This window comes from Stegodyphus dumicola, chromosome 6 (genome assembly GCF_044657685.1).
Source record: "Stegodyphus dumicola isolate Sdum_Otavi_A_Nest chromosome 6, ASM4465768v1".
Classification (NCBI taxonomy): domain Eukaryota; kingdom Metazoa; phylum Arthropoda; class Arachnida; order Araneae; family Eresidae; genus Stegodyphus; species Stegodyphus dumicola.
The window spans coordinates 188,903,640-188,925,326 of NC_140773.1; the positions used below are offsets into that span (position 1 = coordinate 188,903,640).

General features: G+C 32.0%; 1 protein-coding gene across 2 annotated transcripts in view; it reads right to left on the minus strand.

The window, feature by feature from the left end:
- Positions 1 to 21,687, minus strand: part of LOC118185478 (3-hydroxyanthranilate 3,4-dioxygenase-like) — a 168,951-nt gene that overhangs the window by 61,970 nt on the left and 85,294 nt on the right. The window contains exons 3-4 of one of the 2 annotated variants that reach the window (XM_085819275.1): positions 18,189 to 18,272; positions 6,446 to 6,552 (exon numbers count right to left, since the gene is read on the minus strand). In XM_085819275.1, the coding sequence (XP_085675401.1) occupies positions 6,446 to 6,552; positions 18,189 to 18,272 (191 nt within the window). The remainder of the gene's footprint in view (positions 1 to 6,445; positions 6,553 to 18,188; positions 18,273 to 21,687) is intronic. The other variant, XM_085819276.1, reaches the window with a different exon arrangement.

The window sequence follows — 21,687 nt, forward strand, 5'->3', positions numbered from 1 at the left end:
AAGTCTACGTCTGTAGATTTTAAGTTCTCTCTTTCAGTAGGCCAGTATTCAGGTGATTGGCTTAGCCACGGTGGACCATTCCACCAAAGATGGTTTGTAGCTAAATTTGCTGCAGAAATTCCTCTGGACAAGATATCTGCAGGGTTATCCTTACCAGGACAATGAGCCCAATTATTGGTATCTGATAAAGATTGAATTTCTTCTATTCTATTTTTTACGAAAGTTTTGTATTTACTAGCTTGTCCCTTAATCCAACATAATGTAATCATCGAGTCGGTCCAAAAATAACTAGAAGTATTAAATTTAAGACATTTACTTACTTGATGGACTAATCTTGCGGACAATAAGGCTCCCATTAATTCCAGTCTTGGTAATGTAAGACCTTTCAGAGGAGCTACACGACTTTTAGAACAAATAAAACTGATACTTATCCTCCCATCTTCAGATATAGCTCTTAAATACAATACAGTTCCATAGGCTAAAAGAGATGAATCTGAAAAAGAATGAATTTCAAATGAAATAAATTTACAGTTCAAATTTGAAAAATAACATCGAGGAATCTGGAGATCTTCTAAGTGTTCGATTTCACTGCACCACAACTGCCACTTGCGATCCAGTGACGATGGAAGTTTATCATCCCAGTCTATGTCATGACTCCACAGTTCCTGTAGAATGCACTTCAGCTTTATGATGAAAGGCCCAAGAAATCCGATAGGATCATAAATACGACCCACTACTCGAAGAATAAACCTTTTCGAAGCAGTTCCGTTCTTGACAAACTTTGATAATTCTTTCACGTTAAAAGATATACTGTCCGCATCTGGATCCCAAACTAGACCCAACACCTTGGATGGTGAGTCAAGTCCTGTACTTGAGCTCTTTTCCTCATCGATGTCGAACTCAGCATCTTTCCACAGCTTACGCAGTTCCGTGGAATTGGTTTTCCATTTTCGTAATATCATGCCACATCTTTTGAGAATTTCTACACTTTCAGTCGTAATTTCCAAAGCCGCTTGCAAGACTTCTTCACCTCCAATCAAATCGTCGACATAAAACCATTCTGACAGTAATTTGCAAGTATCAGGAAATTCTTGTTTACATTTATCAAAATGATATTTCAGAGTTGCAGCTAATAAATATGGACTTGGTTTTAGTCCAAATAAAACTCTACTAAAGTTCATTTCTTGATATGAATTAGAACCGATATCATCAGTCCAGAAGAATCTAGTAAATTTTCTATCACTAGGATCGATCTAAATTTGTAGATACGCTTGCTTTATATCCGCTGTGAAGGCGATTGTATTTTGTCGAAACTTTAAAATCATTTCAAATAGATTTGGATACAAGTTTAGTCCTTTAAATAAACAGTCATTAATTGAAAGTTGTCCTCCTTCATGAGAAGAACCATCAAACACGATTCGAAGTCGACTAGTAGATTTGTCCTCGCGAATGACAGCGTGGTGGGGTAAGTAGAATGAGTGCTCAGAATATGACACTTCAGTATCTGACGACGAATTCTCAATGATACCTTCCCTATGATAATCATCAATTACCTTTTTATAATCCTCATAAAAAGCTGTATTATTTCTAAATCTCCTAACCAGATCATCGAAACGTTTCCGAGCCACTTCTCTATTATTTGCTAATTTCTCCTGCATACCTGGTTTCCACGGCAACTTTATACAATATCTTCCATCTACGAACCCAACAGAATTATTAAATTCAGCAAGTATCTCCTGTTCCACTAAAGTCAAACACTCCGCTTCCTTGTTTTCAATACCTAAACTTTCCAGTTCCCAGAAACGCCTGAGTTCAGCTGATACAGTGCTTTGATCACCTAAAACTAAGTTCACAGCAGCCGTTTTACTCATATCACCACAATTTCCCTGCAAGGACCATCCAAGTTCTGTGTTTACAGCTACCAAAGACGTATTTAACCTTTCAAAACCTTTTGTCAACTTCCAATAAAAATCTATACCTATTAACAAGGAAATTTCATTATCATCTGACGCTTGATTATATCCCCACGTTAAAGTTAATCCCTTGGCTTCCATTTCAGCTCTTGTACGCTCATTCGGCAAATTAATCGCCGCCCTCGAAATTTCATCTGTTTCCAACGCCTGTATTACGACTTCATTTCCATCTAAAATATTTCGCAATCTCACTTCAACTCTGCGACATGTTTGCAACCTAGGATCCTTTGCTCCAAATGAATAAATCTTTAATGTTTCTGACCCTAGACATTTTAATCCCAACTTCATAGATACATTTCTTTTAATAAAACTCTTCTCACTACCGTTATCAAACATTGCAATAACTGTACCTGACGATTTACGACCAACAATTTCTGTCCTAACACACTGCAATAAAATCACATTCCTATCATTTACAACTGAATTCGAAATAGTAGGCTGAATTTCCAATTCCTTTGGTTTTTCTTCTTCCGGTTTTGAATTAGATTTACACTTGCTAGAATTTTCAAATTTAAAACAAATAGCTTTGGCGTGTCTACCAAAGCAGAATGAACACTGTTTAGCATTACATTTTTTCACAAAACAGTTTGTGTTACAACATAACAGACATCTCCTTTCCTTAATTAATTTATCCCTTTTTTGCTGTACAGTCATGTTCTCACATTCAGTCTTACAGTGACCTTGACCGCAGAATAAACAAACTTCGGAAGTTTTCGCCATAAATTCTGTTACTGACGCGTGTTGATTATTGCGACTCGAATGAAAGTTTCGTTTCTGATTTCGAAAATTGTTTTGTTTGTGTTGGTTAGAATGAAAATTATTATATCAAGATACATTATTAGAATTAATACGGAATGCTTTTTCTCTTGCACTAATAGCATTGTGTAAAAACTTCATCAATTCCTGTAAATCATGACAATTATTTATATTTTGCTTCGAAAATTCAAGAGTCAATTCTCCTGGCAGATTTTTTAATATTATGTTAGTCAGTATTGTTGTGTATGTTTCCGATTTGACATTTAATTCCTCTAAACATCTAATTTGAGTTTGGGCTTCAAAATAAAGGTTACGAAGGGCCTGAATGTTAGAAGCATTTTTTACAGGTGCCAGATTCAATAAATTTGACAAGTGAGCATTTATTAAAATGTCTCTTTGGCCAAATGTTTCAGAAATCAATTTAACAGCCTGTTTATAATTCTCTGGAGTAATTGAGAATCCTTTGATGCTAGCTAGGGCTTTACCACCTAATAACGACTTTAAATAGTAAAATTTGTCAACCTCAGTTAAATTAGAATTATTTTGTACAGAATTCTCAAACTGATTCCAAAAATCTAAATATTCTGAAGGCTCACCATAGAATCGAGGAAGCGAAAGTTTAGGAAGTTTAGTTCTGTTTTCTAAATGCAAATTTTTATTTTCTACGTGAACATTTTCTGGATTTACTGTTTGTTCACCTGACTGATATAGAACTTTTCCAATTGATTTAATTTTGTTTTGCAACTTTACTTTAACTGGTATTATTTTTCCGTTATATTCATCTACTGTGTTAATTTCATCCTTAATTTCTTGTTCTTCTTTCAACAATTCATCAATGTCACTATTTAGTATGTTAATAATTTCAATTTTACTATTCAACTGTTCTAAATATGAATCACATACATCTATGTCAATATCTGATTCATTCAAATATATGTTTATTTTTTCTACTAACTTTAATGTTTGTTCACGATGTGTGTCACGCTTAGTTCGAAGCTTTAACAATTTAGCCATTTTCACAGTTTCTAGCAACAAATTTTACCCCTCAAATACTTTAACAATAAATTCTAATTCTAGAATTCTAAGAAAACAAACTGTAATTTTCAACAACAAATCACACTTCAAGCATTAACAACAAATTCTAATTCTAAGAAAGCACAACATTTTCTTATTTTCAAATACCAATGCAAATATTCAGTAAATGCGAAACCTAAAGTTGTAAATTTTTACCAAACAAGATCAACAACATCAAATAACTTTACCACTTCAACAATTACAAAATATTCTATTCAACCAAATTTTCAACAAAACTATTTACTCACCCCACCATTACGATAATTCCCGGCGACAGCACCACATGTTACGAAGCGAATAACGATACTAATGCGTAGTTCGAAAGGCTAGTAATAACTTGACGATTCTTGTTCGAACGCTAATTTTGTTCCGACGAATATGCATCAGTGGTAACTTTGATCTTGATTTGGATACAAAAAATTCATGACGATATCTTTCATTTATATTTAATGAAAGCACCAAAATATATCACAGCAATACCCATACATCGCAATGGCGAACTACAGTTACATAATGTTAAAAAAAAACAGAATTCTTTTGGCGCAACAGCGCCCTCTATCCTATGAAAAGTTCCAACACCAGAAAAGGGGTTTTGAGATAAGTGAAAAAGAATATGTCCCCGAGTATGAGATACCCGGTGTTCGTGCTCGCGGGTTAAACCTCGTAGCGGAAAAGGAACAGAAAGCATCAACATCAAAAAATTACCATGATTACCGTGATTACCATGATTACCATGAGTACCATGATTACCATGATTAGTACCTAATTTTCTCTTACTAGTAATACATATTTAACAATTTTCTTAAATACTGATATTTCAAGGCCTAATCTAAAGGAAACCTCAACTAGTAAGTTGAACCTCCTAAATTTCCCTATAGCACTTAATACATTTTTAACCGTTACTTACGAATTTGATTTCACTTAACAAATTGTACTGGAGCTTTTCCAAATGATTTAGTGTAATGTAAACCAAAAAAAAAATTAAGTTCAGACGGGACTGTCCGTCACCTGTCCAAGAAAACAAGGCCGGCAAGATTGTTCTTCATAAGTTCTGGATTCTACGCCGCTGATCCACGGTGTCGGAAAGGAAGCTCTATCCATACAGTACACAATCTTTTCTGCTTGGGATATGGACTGCTCTCTGGGTGTTCCGAAATCATAGATGTCGTCTGCTGACTTCGTCGAAGAATTCGAAACTGGAGAGAAGTTCCAGAAATACGGGAGACCTCATGTCGGCTGACGCAACGTCCTTATCAATACGGCTTATTCCATAATGGCTATTTTAGGTGAAGCAAAATTCCAAAAGATGAACGAAAACCATTATTGTATGTTCTGAAGCAAGCTACTGTAGAAGTACATTTAAGGTGAGAAGAAGAATCTTCTAATTAAATCCTCCGCTGGACGTAACTGCCCCTAAAAAATTCGGCGCTAAACATTTCCAGTTCCCCATCGTGGGAGCTATGCCAAAATCTCCTAACAGAAGAAAGCCAGGACGTTGATCTGTGACGTCACGATAGTCGTCTGAGTCGAAATTCTAAAGGGCAAAGAAACAAAATACGCTGCGCGCTACTGCCGTACTTAAGATTGTTTTCACTATTTGATATAGATATTTGGGTTGGATTTTATTCAAAGATTCTTCTATATGGAGGTGTTGGCTATGCCTGACGAAAAAACAGCAATCTGTAGCGAGAGAGAAGAGAAGAAAATTTCCTAATGAGGCTTCTTTTAGACATGAAAGTTTACCACAATTTCCAACAAGCGCTGGAAAACTGCGAAAAAAACTAATCTTTTTTTCACCCACAGCCTTACGCACTGTAAAAGTTTCTCATTTTTCAAGGTGTTAACTCAACCACTAATTCACGCATTGCCAAAACTTTCCCAAATGAAACATCTGTGATACGGTCGAACTGTCAAACCTAATCTTACCTCACCGGAAATCCCTTAGTGAAACAGGCAGCTTAAAAATTTTACTCTGAGTTTATCCCACTTTCTTTTGATAACCGAGAAAATGCAAAAATTTGTTAAATAAATTGCTGTAACTCAAAATCCATTTTAGCTATTCAGTTGAAAGTATTTTTAAAATGCAGAGCAAATTTTTCTGCTTCCAGTAGTATAAGTTATAAATAAGTAAAGGTAAATTAAGTATTTTTAACTTCACAATATTAAGTGAAAATTTACCTAATTCTATTGTCTCGTCAGCGCGTTCAGAAAATAACGAAAGAAATGAACGTATAATCTTAAGTAAAAAACCTCCAATTAATGTAAAACAAATTAACACAGAGATTAAATAAAAATACACGCTGTGCAGCAATTTGGAATATAAATAGATTAATTTTTGATAAATCATAAATTACTTAATTATCTTAATTTCGCTACACAACACCAGCGGCCGAGCGGTAAAGTCGCTGAATACTAATAGCCCGACCTGGGTTCGATTCCAGGCGCACGGGCTGGATGGCTACATGGGCATTTTCACGGTTTTCCCATTTGTAACGTGTATACAATCCAATTTCAATTAGAAAGTCCTCCATGAAAGCATCGCTTCCCTTGCAGTTAGCCCTAGTTTGCTTTGCCGTAATCGTAATAAGCAAACTATGTTACACCTAGTCAAAAATTCAAAATAATTTATGAACATAACAGACCTCAAACAATCCATTTCACTTGGCAATCTTTCTCTTTCGATGACTAAACCGATGGTATCAGCCGTTCGCTGTGGTGAATGTGGAATTCTGGCCGGAAGCAAGAAAACCTACAAAGAAATTTTCTTTATTAGACAAACATCATTTTTGTAATTAGGAAACTACAGCATATATATACACAACTGAATGATCATACAAAATCAGAATTTATGAATAAAAGGTTTCGGTTTAAAATTTGATTGTACAGAAATTATTTTATTCAATTCTACTTTTAAATACAGTTTCATTGCCCCAAACATGCTTTGTTGAAAGCTATGCACTCTCTGTATATTTTGCAAAACTGCGCTCTTCCGTCTGGATTATCTGTTGTGTAGAGAATTTGTCTGATAGCGTTATAAAAACTAGGTGAATGATTTTCTGATTTATGGAAATCTTAATTTTATTTGATTCTGAATTATTTATTTTAATGCTTTAATTTTGGGGGAAAACAGATGCTTCTGGGAATATTATTTAGTTTAAAAGAATATTATTTATTTCTTCTTGTATTTGCAATTTTTGTACAAGCTTTGATTCATTGTGAAAAGAAGCAGGGAAAGGGAGGCAATTTTGCTAAGTCATGATTTCGCGCGCTTTGTCCTTTAGAATGTTCTAGAAGGAATTTCATTGTGCAGTTGACCTTAAGACAGGACGTACGTGACAGAAGGGTCAGAAGTTGCCACTTTACTTTCGATGTAAGTCATTCAGGTTTTTGGCGATTAAGGGTCCGGTTGTTGGCTAAGTGAGGAAGGGCGCGCATGCGCGATCACCCTTATTTCCGCATTCAGGGGTTGAAAACGCAAATTTTGCCAAAATTAAGGGGGCGATAATTGAAGCCATAGTGGGAGCCCGCGTTTGTGAAGGAGACGAAGAAAATTCGAGTTTGAATCCCTTTTTCGTGTGAGACTTTTTTTTTTCGTGCGAGACTTGGCCAGACGTACTTGCTTGCTGAACTTACTTTTGGACGTTACTTTTTGCCCGACTTTGGACGAGTTTTGTTGAAGGATTTAAGACTTTCAGGATTAAGACTTTTTGCCGAACTTCCAAGGCTGAAGGATTTGTTAAGTTTCTGTGGATGAATAAGTGGTGAGTCAGGCGGATCACAGCCGACACTATCCGGCCGTCGCCTTGCTGTCGAAAAGAAAAAAAAAATATCCAGCGAGTATTAATTTCCAAAATTATAGGCCATGTTCCTCCCTGGCCAATGTGAGATTTTATACTTGACATCCTGACTACGAGCTTGAAGATTCTGCTCGGATGCTGGTTCGAGGGCTTGTTTTCTACAGGGCTGTGCGAGCGGATTGTGTTGCCGAAAAAGAATGGAGTCGGGGTTATCCGGAATTGTCCCCAGTGGCACCGAAAAGCGTGAGACTCCGTAGACGCCTGTGTTCCCCTTACGGAATGAATTTTTTTTAGGAATTATGGTGGTATTATAACCCCTTGAATTTTCTCCCAGAATGCAAGGCCAGCCCAGTACCTTTCCGGGTGCGTTTCAAGTCGTCAAAATCACAGATAAGTGCTTTATCAATTTTCCTTAGAACTTTTGGAAATTAGAACTTTACCTAAAATTGAATCTTAAATTCAGTCTACTGAAAATGAATTGCTTCTTTTTCCCCTTCTAAATTACCGAGACAAACCTTAAGGTTTTTTATATGAATTAGGATGTAATAATTTAAGTTGTTTGTGTAATCTTCCTTAGAACAGATGTGAATTGCAAATAATATGTTTTCCTTAACCTCTTAGAAATTATAGAACGGGTACCCGTTAAATTAAAAGAGGCGTGTAATAGATTTGCAAATCATGAATATAAATGTAACAAAAAGTAAATGACAAATTGAAGAATTCCCCTGTGTCTAAAATAAGTAAATTAAAGGTAACACAAATAAGAAATTAGACTATCTGATGAGGATAAGATTTAAATTTTATTGTGAGGAATTTGAATAAACTGATATTTAATCTGGAAACCTATTACTTATGTGTTCTTTATATCTGTTATGTGTTTTTCTTATATATATATTGATTTTACATGTTGTTTATTCGATCCTCTCACGGCGCGGTCCCGGATGCATTTTCACAACGCAATGCATTAAAAATTCACTTATACGATCACTAAAAGTTTGGTAATTAGCAAACCCTTAAGAGTTTAGTTTCGCAGTTGATACCTCCGATTACCTCCAATAGTTACGTTGATACCTCCAATAGTTACGGTTTCACCTGTCTGTTTCTGCATTAGTTTCCTCCCTAAGAGGAAGTAGTAACACTGCATTGGTGCCCATGATTTTTACGGCAAAGTATAGAAACAGAACATTGGTGCAGCAGCTATTTAACATATCTTCACTGAAAGCATGTATTCTTCTTGGAATATAGTGTTTTCAATGATAGCGATTAAAATATGCTACAGAGACGAAAATTTGAAATTCCTGTATCACGGCTCACTTGCTTTACAAATTTCCTTTAGTTCTGGCGAAAACGTTTCTATCATATTTTGCCTTATCTTCATGTCTTCTACTTTCCAAAACATTCCGTTGGTCGTTCTGAGAGATTCCATCTTATCGAAGCTAATAAGCAGCGCATATTCGGAAAATTCTTTGATTATTTTTTCTGGATTGCCTTTGCATTTTAACTACACTTTAAAAGTTCTGAGAGAACTTTCAAATAAATTGTTTCATTTAATGCTTCATCCATCGCTTTAGATCAGTTCAAGAAAGGAATAAAAATTAAATGAATTATAACTGTTAAGCGAACAGCTTATAATTCTGGGACATCTTGTATTCTTGACAGTTTCGGGGACATATTGTATTTCTATTCAGAGAAATTAATATTATTATTACGTCCATCGTAGTTCTTTACAACATGAGGCTCCATACTATCTAGTGTCAAAATTAAATAACTCCAGGATTGAAGAGTAACTTATAATACGAAAAAATACCTATTCTTGTATAAAAATACATATCAAATATCAAATATATATATATATATATATATATATATATATATATATAGATAGATAGATAGATAGATACTATATATATATTATATATATAATAATTTATTTCCTGAACAGTATTGATTAATTGATTATATTATCTCCTAAGTTTAATTAAAGTAGAATTATTTTAAAAGTGTGCATCCATACTATATATTATATATATATATATATATATATATAGTATCACATAGTCATTACATGTTATTGTAAATAATAAAAATTTAAGTGCATTACAACATTCTCAATGTTTTGTAATCTTTCCATGGATTCTTAAGCAAAACTCTCAGTAATTATTGCATTAACTATATACTTTTGGAAAGATTTAATGAAATGCACAAGACATGAATTTCATGATGTATATAAGGTAGATTCCAGTAAAATTAATTTAAAGTAAATTGTTAGCTTAAATATGAAGAATATCACTTGAATTTACTATCTCTTAAATAATGGCTTCTACAAGAAAATGCAACATGACTAGTGAGCAATCTACAAAGTGCTCTTTTATACAAAAGACTACATACAGATGGCAGCACTTTTCTATCAAGAAATGGTTGAAGCATGTTGTATGATTTCTTAATCGGCATGATCTGACATGTAGTTTTAGACATAATAATCTAAGGCCATAAATTTCAGAGAAGCAGTTCGTCCAAAAGACTAGTTCAGTTATTTCTAAAACTTTTTTCTTGAATCTCATCTTTATTTTCAGCTTTTTGCAAATTAATGATAGTTAGAATTTTGCTGTCTATTATCCAGATCTTTTACGTTAATTCAGCTATTTTAAGCCAAATGAAGAAATAACTACACGAAGGAGCATCAGACAGAACCATTTTGTTTGAGGAAGATAACTGAAATAAAACATAAATTTCAAATAAAACATGTCATAAAAATATAAATTTCAAATAACGTCAAGTATTCGAACCTAGAGTAAAGTATCTTATAAGAATACGAAGCCTCTATCAGTAACAATAATAACAGCAAACTTTGAATTTTGGGCAACACATATTTTAAAATTTTAGCTATTTAAAGTGATCATCATTGCCAGCAATATATCTTTCTCAACGTAATAAGCAGATCGACAAAAAAGGATACGATTTCAACTCAGTTCACAATTTTTGAAAACCTGATTCGGTTTCACGAACTTCAAACGGTTTCTCAGTTTTTGAAACTACATTTAAATCAAAGATGAAAATTCCTCAGTGTATGCATTGAAATGCTAAGCGCAGCATTTCAATCACAGCTCTAAAAATAAGGCTACCTTGAAAGATTTAGCAGGTAAAACGAGGAAATTTTCAATTAATGCTTTCAGATTTAAAAATAAAATAAACAAAGAATTGAATTTTTAAAATCAAGTCAAATTGTACTCAATAACTGAAATCATCTTACATGAATTATAGGAACTCTCACGTCCTTACAGTCATCATTCATTACTAACTGAATGAAAAAATAAATTTCGCTGCTAAATTTCTTAATACTATTTTTTCATCAAAAAGAAAAATAATTATAACAGTTGTTATAATTATTGCTAAAGCTAATAGGTACGAAAAAGAGACTAAAAAATTTTAAAAAAATATTTCTAAATATTTATGTTACAGTTAATATTTTTTATCTTTATTATGTGGGAAATATTCCCATTTATAGGAACCATTATTTACTTATCCATGTTCTTTCCAAAATAACTAGTGTAACTAGTTTATTATTCTAAGAAATATAATAAAATGTACCCTTTAAAGTCAATGTAAACTGCAAGGGCTTTTTATTTAAGGTTAAAATAATTATTATGAAAATTTGAGTATTTTTTCTCATTTCACAAACTAATTTAACTTCTGGTCCTAGTTAAAATTCCCTTAAGACTACGCCAAAGTACATTTTTTAAAAAAGAATTATATTTACTAATGAACTGCTCTGCGAAGCAATAAACTTCTTTAAACTCTGAATGCTTTCGTATTTAGAATGAAACTGTAGGAAAATGTAATAGGCAAACTCAGGACTTAGCATAGAATATACTTTACAAAGTCCTTTACCCATTTTGAGAGAATAATAATGAAAAATTTGTTTAATACGAATGATTCATGTCAAATTATTTTGAAAGGCATAAAGCATTTTTTTAGTTGAAGCTTATCTAGCTTAATTTTTTAAAATTTTAAACTGACTAATAGCTCTTAAGCTTCCCAAAATTTTCCTAAGTGCTCAATTGTGTTTATATATAAACAAGAGATGGCAGCACCAACGTGCTATTTGGAACCAATAATTTTATGCATGAGGTAGAATGCGATGTATATTTTCCTAAATATAATTTAAAAAAAAAGTCTAGTAGTATCTTAAAATACGCTATTCTGTTTCCAGTGAGATTTCATTAATATTACTTGTTATCATAAGTATCGTCTTATTAATTACATCATGACGTTTACTTGAAGTATTCCGAACGAAAAATGTTTATGTTTAAAATATAACCCTTTGAGTAACAGCACACTTTTTAAAGTATCGGTTACCTAATCTGTTACCTTATTTTTCCTCAAAAGAAAATTGATATTGTACTATTATCGACTGTTAAAATACCTTTCTATTCTTACATAATTATAGTAGCTATTATTGTCGGACACTATTTAGAAGGATTTGGATTTATTTTGGATACAAAGCAGTAGCCACACATCTACAGTTCTAAAAAGACTTTATTAATCCCATCTACAAACCTTTGCTATTCCTCAATATAATCATCTATCATTTGTGACATCTACTGCCTAATTGTTAGAAGACACAGTAATAATTAATACGCTATTTCTGTTGAGGTTCCACAGTGACCGCCCTAAAGCACCGATAACCTCCTCATTATTGGAGCTACTGTGATGGTGTAATGGATCCATTGTAATAGTTCTTTTATTCTGGAAAAGAGATCACGGATTCATAACAGGTAAGTACTGCGAAAATTTCTGTGCCTTCCATTGAAGAATATATTTGACAGCGCTTATATTATGACCCTCGAATAATTACAGAGGATGAGTGCATTCGTCAGAGACATCATTTGCATCCAGTGTTCAAAAAGAAACATAGCGATGCTTTTAGTGACGAATTTCATCCTTCGCCATGAGGTCACAGATTTCCTCCGACGATGGCAACAAAAAGTGCTGGAGAACCGCCACCAGACGCAAGTTCGTGTGACTATAATCTCTTCTCCAGAATAAAAGAATCATTGCTGCAGATCCATTACAACAGTTGTTTTGGGGCGTTGCTGTGGAATATCAACAGAGGTGAACGTACTTGAGGTGTACGACACTTTCTACTAATTTGGCAGTAGTAAATGTTAGACATATTGAAATAATGTAAGCGTTTGTACCTGTAGCACTTAAGTCTTTTGAGAGTTATCCACATGCTGCCACAACTTTTATCTAAATCTTCTAGTAAGATTAATGCTAGTACAGTAGTCGGAATTGAATTAAGCAGCAAAAAAGATAACATAGCGTTTCTAAAACTTATTATATAGGTAGGTAGACATATAAGGTTTTATTATATATTTTTAAAATGTGATGTTCGCTGTGTAGAAAACCGAATTAACAAAATTTATTTAGTGTCTCTGATTATCTTCGCTATTATTTTTTCAACCATTTATGTAAATTGTAACACTCATCGTAAGTATAATTTTTTTAAACTTTTCTGAATTTTTGTTTTCAAAAAATTTTTGAAACCGAATGAACACGAATTTATATGATATATAAGTGGTAAGATACTTAAATATAAAACTAGTAAGCTATAGTTTTTTTCAACTTTGAAATTGGAAAACAATTCATAGAAAATGTACTTAAAAGAAACATTTTAATAACTAGATTTTATAAACGAGTATAATAATGAATATGTTTATCTCTGGTATTTCCTGTAATTGCTCCAAGTTAGCTTAAGGCAAATTTAATTTATTAGAAAAAATGATGTTTTGTCAGGCAGTTTTTTCTTAAAATATCTAATTCATTTACGAAAATAACACAGATTCATATCTAAGAAATGTACTATATTCCAGTTACGTTATTTTAATCTGAAAATACCCACGTGGAAGCAAATCTAATAAAAGGGATAGCTTGGTGGAGAATAAAACCTTGTGTTCATGTTGCACATGGCGAAGATCATAAACACCACAGTTTTAGATAATTAGTATTGTCTTCATCGAAAAGAATGCAGTCTGTAGCAAAACATCTTGTCAGATATAGAGGTTAGAGTTTCTGTTCGCTTCTTATTCTGATAATAAACATAAAAAAGCTCAGATATACTATGAGATATAATATGATTTTTGCTTTTGCTTGATCAAGTATACAACAGGGAATAAATACCCTATCGACTACAACGTTACTAGGCGGATTAAAAAGTAAAAGCATAGTAGTGGAGAAAATGGAGCCTACAACTAAGAATATTAGAAAAGTATAAGAAAATTTACATTTCATCATTAAATTGGATAGCATTCAGACACTTCACAGACCCAAAGTTTAACTGATTCTTATTTTTTATTATAGTATTAGGTTCGAAATATGTATGCATTAAAACTTGGAGGGGGATGTATAATATTAAGGTTAAATTGTGTTTTGCAAATATAAATTCCGAATTTGACCAGTCATTATCATTTATAACTAATTTTTGGCAGTATTTATTATTATCTTCTACGAACATCTATGAAATATATTTACTTAAATACATATTCTTCTCTAAACCTTTCTTCATAATGTATCTTTGCTTTCAACGAAAAAAATATTTATTCTAAAAGTAATCAAAAGAAAAATTATTTATCAAGAAAATTCTCATTTAAATTGAAGAAAATCCTAACTGTCTAAAACATACAAAGGAAATATGTTATCAAGAAAAAGAATCTGTTTTTTAGGGAGAAAAATCAAATTGTTGCATTTTAATGAATAATGAGGATCTCTTGAAAAAGGAGTCCAAATGGGGTGAAAAATATGAACTTTTACTATAATTTCTTCAAGTTATATTAAGTTTAATGCATGAAAAGAAATGCTTAAAGATAGCTCAAATAGAATCAAAGTATATAACTTTAATCTGCTTGGCACAAGAACGATTATTATAAATTTTCTCTCAAGCTAAGAGTCTTTCAAAATAATGAAATTTTGCGTACAACAGAATTAAAGAAAGCAACATAATGCAACAAATAAGCATCACTGGCCAAACAAAGAGCATCTCTCATTCTTTAAATTATCAATGTTCTAGCAATGAAAATAAACTGACTTTTAACTGACGACTGCGAAGATCCTTTCTGCCTCCTATTCGTATCCTTGCTTAATGTGAGCAAGAGAAAATTGGAGTACTAGAATGTTACGATTGCACTCCAATTTTCTAAATGTTAAGGAAAAATCAGTCTCAAGTTCTTGTAAATGCGTTTCCTACAGGCTTCCATTATGACACTAAGTTAGCAAGAAATCGCGACATTTGTTTCCATTTGCTAAGTTTAACATGTTAAATTTCTATTTTCTCCTCATTTGAACTTGAAATCTTTACACATTTCTAATACTTATTTACGTAGAATTTGAAATGATACAAAAACTCACCACATGCAAATACAATATATTTTGTATTAATTAAAAGTTATAAAACAAACAAAAAATATGCTAAAAATTATAGTAAAACAAGATACAAAATGAAATATCGTATCAAGTAAATATAAGCAAATACGTAATGATACAAAGAAATGCAAATCAAAGCAAAATACATGAAAATATGAACAAGGAAATACAAACGTATAAAATTACAATATTTGCGAAAAAAAAGCAAATAGACTAACTGTGAAATTAAAATTAATTGAGGAGACAATTCTTTTCTATGAGACAAATACATTATTTCAAAAATAATACTCTATAATTTTTCACTTCTACAATATTTTTTTAGATAAACCTGACTTCTTATACAAACTTCAGAAATGAAGCTCCATGTGAAAATATTAAATTCAAGTTCATGCAAAATCAACATTTCATTAACTAGAATTAATGACTAGAACTAACTAATGGCGGTCTATGTAAAAGATATATTCTTCTTTAAAGAATTTAATAAATTCCGTAAAATTAATAATATTATTGTGCTATATGTTTCAATCATCTCTTCCACCTGCGATCACCTGGATTGTAAATATCAACAGGATATCTTTATATTTATATATAGCTGTCTCTCTAAGAGGACCCTCATGATACCAACTAGTTTTGTTTTTTATAAAAGTGTGTGTCTTGGAAAGGTCATGTTCAATGCAAGTATGAATCTGTTTTGAGAAATACATGCCATTTTCAGAGATAGTCCTCTTAGGGAGGCTATTGTCTGTAGAGGATTCACGGTAAATTATATTCATACGCATTCTGTCAACGCTGCTAAGGAAATAAATTTTCTCCTGAAAACTCACGATTGTATAGCCTACAAATGAAAGACGGAAATCGCTTTAGAAAGATATCCCTGGACTTTCCTCTTGGACGCAATTATTTGAGCCAGATGCATAAAACTTCGCCGTAGTAAGCCCTAAAAGACTGAAAGGAGATTTACGGCTTAGCTTGAAGGCCACTAGATCTTCGAGCTTGCTATCTGGAAGCGTCTGGTATAAAACATTTTTGCGTGGGATATCCCAACGCAAAAAGTATAACAACGACCCAATAAAATAAAAGTAAGAAAACAAGGGAACAGACAAAGAAAGAGTGGAATGACCAAAAAGAATTACATTAGACATTTTTTGCGTTTAATTATAAGCGTCTCATAATATTATTTTTTGCCTCAATTATCTTAGAAACGAAAAGAAATATTATAAAATTTTATTAAATAAGCAAACTAGAACGGAATCGATTGAGTGTAATTTAATATTTTGCAATAAATTTCAGTAGTATTTACTTCGAATCATTGCTACTTAGAAACAATGGAATATTTTATTCTACCAGGTTGTAAAGAATAATATAACACACATTCTGTTAAAGAGAGCAAACCGCATTTTAGTCTTTTTTTTTAATATTTAATTTTTGTAGGTATTTAATATACGGTATATTTCGGCGTATAACGCCGACAGGTGTATAAAGCGAGCCTATAATTTCAAGCCACTTTATATAATTTTTAGGTATATTCGCCGTATAACACGCACCCTTTCCTTTACGAAGAAACGTGAAAGATAACATGTGCACCTTTTGAAGTCATTCATTCGAGGATTTTTCAAAGAATTTCCAACAATTGTATACTCAAATAATGAACGATAAGGAGAACAGTAGGTGCACAGAGAATACACTGTACTCAGTACAGGTGTGCACAAGAATATTATTCTAAAGTTTCGAGAAAAGGGGACATAGTTTGGAATACGAATGTGCTTCCGACCCGAACGAATTTGTGGAATTAGGAGTCAGATATTTTTACTTCAAAAGGGTAAATTTCCCGGAAGGATTATTCATTTCATTTTGGCATTTTGCGTTGGTTCACTATAAATGTCGATTCACTTTTCAAATTGTTGCCACCAAATGTTATCCAGCTGTGTTTTATTTAAATAAATTAAATAATGAAGAATCTGCATAACTATATGTATGTTTCTCGCATTGGGATAAAACAAGGGTACCCAGAGCCACCAAATTTTGAATAACGGAATCTTCCATAGAATATGGGTATCTGGAAGCCCAAATTTGGAATTTGAAATTTGTTTTACTATCGATTTCATATTTTGTAACACTTACACGAATTTTTGATTAAAAACTCAACGATTTCAAAGCGAGCAATGGCAAGACTTTAGGGAAGGGAAAAAAAAAAAAAAAAAAATTATCTCCAGCTTGCGAGACTGTGTATAAGAAATACTAAAGCTTTGCTCATTTTAAAATTATTGTGCGGTATTGCTGTTGAATTGAATTTTATGGTTTAAGTGCAAAGTACATGATATTTAATAAATAAAGGTAACATACAAGACGTTAAAAAACGCCCCTTTGGACGTAATGCTAAATATTTAAAAAAATTTTTGCAGTCATTTCAAATCGTGATGCTTAAGTGAATATCGAATGATTTAACACATGGCATTTGCTTTATTTGAAATACAAATTGTTTTAGTTTTCCGTTTAGTGGTAAATATGGCTGCTGCCAAACGAAACAAACATAGTACCGGTTTCAAATACAAAGTCATTCAGCTTGTGAAAGGAAATGGAAACCGTGTTGCAAGAAGGATGTTTGGTGTTGGTGAAAATTCCATACGTGGAAGAAAGAAAAATGAAATCACAATCATGAACATGCCGAAGACTAAGCATGCTTTTCCTAAAGGTGCAATAAAATAGTCTATCCTAGAGGAAAGTGTTGCGAAATGGGTCCTAGGAAATAGCCAGAAGCAGCATTTAGGTACATGTAGCAATCTAATTTTTGCTTGTCCATCTTTTTGTTATTTTCAAATCAATCATTTTTATATACTGAGTATAAGATGCACCCCGTGAATTTTCATTTATTTCTTGTATTAAATGCGAGCGTTTTACGCCGGAGTATATGGTAATTCATTTTTGAAATATCTGACATAATGTATATTCATTTGAATGCAATAAATAAATAATGCGCTAAAACTGATACATCGTATTTTTTGTAATTTTGTTAATTGTATATAGTATGTGACACAATGGAAAACTCAATTACAATATTTTAAGTATATTTACAAGAATATAAGTAATACTTTATCAATCATGTCCGTCATTCTGATTAAATGATATTACAAATAATGTACTATTTAACTAGAGTAATTGATTACAATACCTCTCCCTCCTTTATCGGAATATCCCTGAATGCCCCTCTTTCTACCACAACAAGTCTCATGTCTCCTTTCAGCATGTAAAAGAACTACAAAATAAATTTAAATCAAATTCAATAAAAATAAATTAATAAAATTAATTAAAATTAATAAAAATGCAAAACAAATTAAAATAAAAATTAAAAAAAACTGCAAAATAAATTAAAATCATAGCTGATGTGTGATAAATCGTAGTTATTTTTCAGCATGTAAAAGAACTGCGCAATAAATAAATTAATAATACAAAATTTAAAAAACTACATAGCAAAGAAAGTAGGCATAATTATTTCTTGACAACATATGTTGTAGGTTTCAGGGAAATGTTTTTCCAGACTGTTGATAAAAGAGTTCATTATTGATTAACTCTTTGACCGGCTGGAAGCCCTCTTGCCAAGAAAGCGCAGAGTTCCCCAAACTGCCATGAGTAAAATATATTTTCTTCATTAAAATCAAGCAAAATGCTCTTGGTAATTCATACCTGTATTTATGTATTTTTAATACATTGCCTTAATTTCTTGAACACATTTCAAGATGCTCGTATATATACGTTCTCAAAGAAGCCGCAAAAATTATTCTAACCCTTATATATACGGTTTTGGGAAATATCAGTTAACAGTAATTTTTAATTTTAAAAAACAAAAATGCCAATTCGCCATATCTGCAAATGGCATGCCAAAGAAAATTATTTAAATTATCTTGCTTTCTTTCTTGCAGACTGCAATTATTTTCCCGAAGCCGCACTGATATTTTGCATCTTAGCAAACTAAGTCAAACTCAGGGAAAGGAAAACAACGTTGATTGACGTAGGTCTTAAATCAGCAGAAGAGCTATCAGAGTTGCGAAATTAAGTGATTTGACTTTAAACTGTCATTATTCCATATCTGACTGAACATTTATTTTCAGTCAGTACAATTAATTTTACGATTCGATTTCATGAAGCGAATCGTAAAATTAACTTGTTCTCTACGTTAATGCTGTTAACAGGAAAATAGTTTGATAATTTTAGTATGAAATTATATCAAGTATATGAAGGCCATCATATGATCGAATAATATTAAAGTTGGTATTAGAAAGTCTATTTCTTTTTTAGATACCCCAACATTTCATTTTCCATCTGTTGATGATGAGATCCGGGTTTCGAGTTAATGACACCACTGGGTAGTAAGTAGACTTGTATATGTAAGAACCATCTTAAAACGCTTTTCAATAGAGACGGGAACACGTAGCGTAAGAATTTATATATTTAATTTGATGTGTTTGAACAGCTCAATTTTATTGAAGTGGTGCAAGAATCTGAAAAATTTATAACAATCGAACTAATAGGTACAACAAGGTGCGGTTTGCTGGAAAAGCAATAACACGGACGAAGAGTTTTTATTTCCTGGGGAGGAGAGTATGCCCTTTTTTTCACCGATAGAGAGCGATACTCCACATCAGCCATAAAGATCAATGTTCCAAAAATCTTCTGAAAAGTGCACTGGATGACTTATATCTGTGAATCTTTAGGACAAGTTAATCACTAAAATCGGTAGTTTCTGACTATCCAAACTTCTCTCCAAGCGGTCAATAGCCGAATATGAACTGCCAATCGATCAGTATCATGGAAATCCCATTGATTACAAAAATATTAATCAAGTTGATAATTTTTTATTGATATAAAGCTACATCATACGAAATAGTCTTATTCAAAACACAAGAATATGTTGTGTTTTGAAATTTAAAAGTCATCCTTGAGAGATATTCCGAAATAAAGTTGCGCCGAACCAATGTTATTGCTTTTTCCGTCTTCTTACCTAGTGAATGCACGTTTTATAAGAAACATTGAGTAGTTTTATGTCAAGTGCAACGAAATGATCGACATCAAATGGTTTAAAAAGATGTTTAATATTTGCATAATATTTATATTCATCTGCAGTTCAATTTAAAATTTAACCAAACAGAATCAAAAACATTCTAAATAATTTCTTTTGGTAAATAAAATAATTTTCTCTCCGCCTGAATTGTGTCAAGAGTTCACATCGGTCTAATAATTATCAAATTACCATTAAATACTAAATTAATGAAGTCATCTAATTGATTTCAGTTAAGTAATAATGATTAAGAGGATGTTCCAGTTAGTAATAATGATCAAAACAATCAATGAATGTACTGACATATAATTAAGAAATAAACAGTAATTAAGTTAAAATGAATAAAAATTATAATCATTACACTATTATTCTAAATTTCATAAATGAAAGTTAATATCAATTATATTGTCTAACACATTTCGAGTTATCTAAACCTTTCTCAGTCATATGAAATTAAAACAGTAAAAATGATTGCACAGAAGAAATACAGAATAAATTCGCAGAAAAACACAGAAGAAATCAAAGAAGAATCACAAAGAATTTCACACTAAAATTCCACTTCAAATATAACTTCACAGAAGAAACAAACGTATATTGTGTTACAAATTTTGTATATATTTGTATATATATTTTTAAAATAATTTTAGAGAAATTATATATGGAATTGTTATATTTTTTCTGTATAATGTAACATGAAAGTCTAGACGGAAGGTGCTTTGCCGGAAAAATAACAATACAGAGGCAAGTCTTTTAGCTTAACTGCTCCTATCCAAATGGAATCTTTAACTAACATAAAATTTAAAAAAAGAAAAGGTGCGGTGTGGAGCTTGGGCGAAGAATATGTATTGTTCTCTTTGGTCTCGGTAGGCTAAAAAAGCGCGTCACATTTAACGCGGCACGCTAGCCCCGCGTTAAATGTATTGATAATAAAATAATTTCCACATATGGCAATCATAAAAAAATTGCATCAATACATTTAGCGCAACCATCACATTCATTAAAATCTTTTATGCAATTAGAATCAGGTATTTTATCTCTGAAAACTTGCTTATCCATTTTAATTAAAAAAATGATATTAAAACGTAAATAAAATATCTGATCCGGACACCACATGAATTTCTTGTACGGAATATGAAATTGTATGCATTTCATCAAATTATATAATGCATTTAATTTAAATTTATTTCCTCGAATTTCATGAGAGATAAATTTCACATTCAATTAATTGAGTTCTCACTTCGCGACAAGGCAAAAATGCATAAAACCTCAAAATGTCTTCATTAAATATAGAAAAAAAATAGACTTTCTATGAAAAAAAAAAAAAAAAAAAAAAAAAACCCGCAGTTTGGCCACTAGGCAACAAACCAGACTTTTCTGTGTACAAAACTGAAAGTTTACTTTTGGTCCCACTCGGAAAAAAAAGAAAGGCATTGAAGGTGAAGAAACTGAATTTATTATTCTGCTATGTTTCAAATATAAACAAATATGGCTGCAATGGTAAACAAAAATTAGGCTTAGCCACATTTAAACAACTTTTAAATTGTTGATAATTCTGCATATATTGTATGCAGATTAACTAAAGGCATAAAAAACTTTAACCGGTAATAAGGAACAA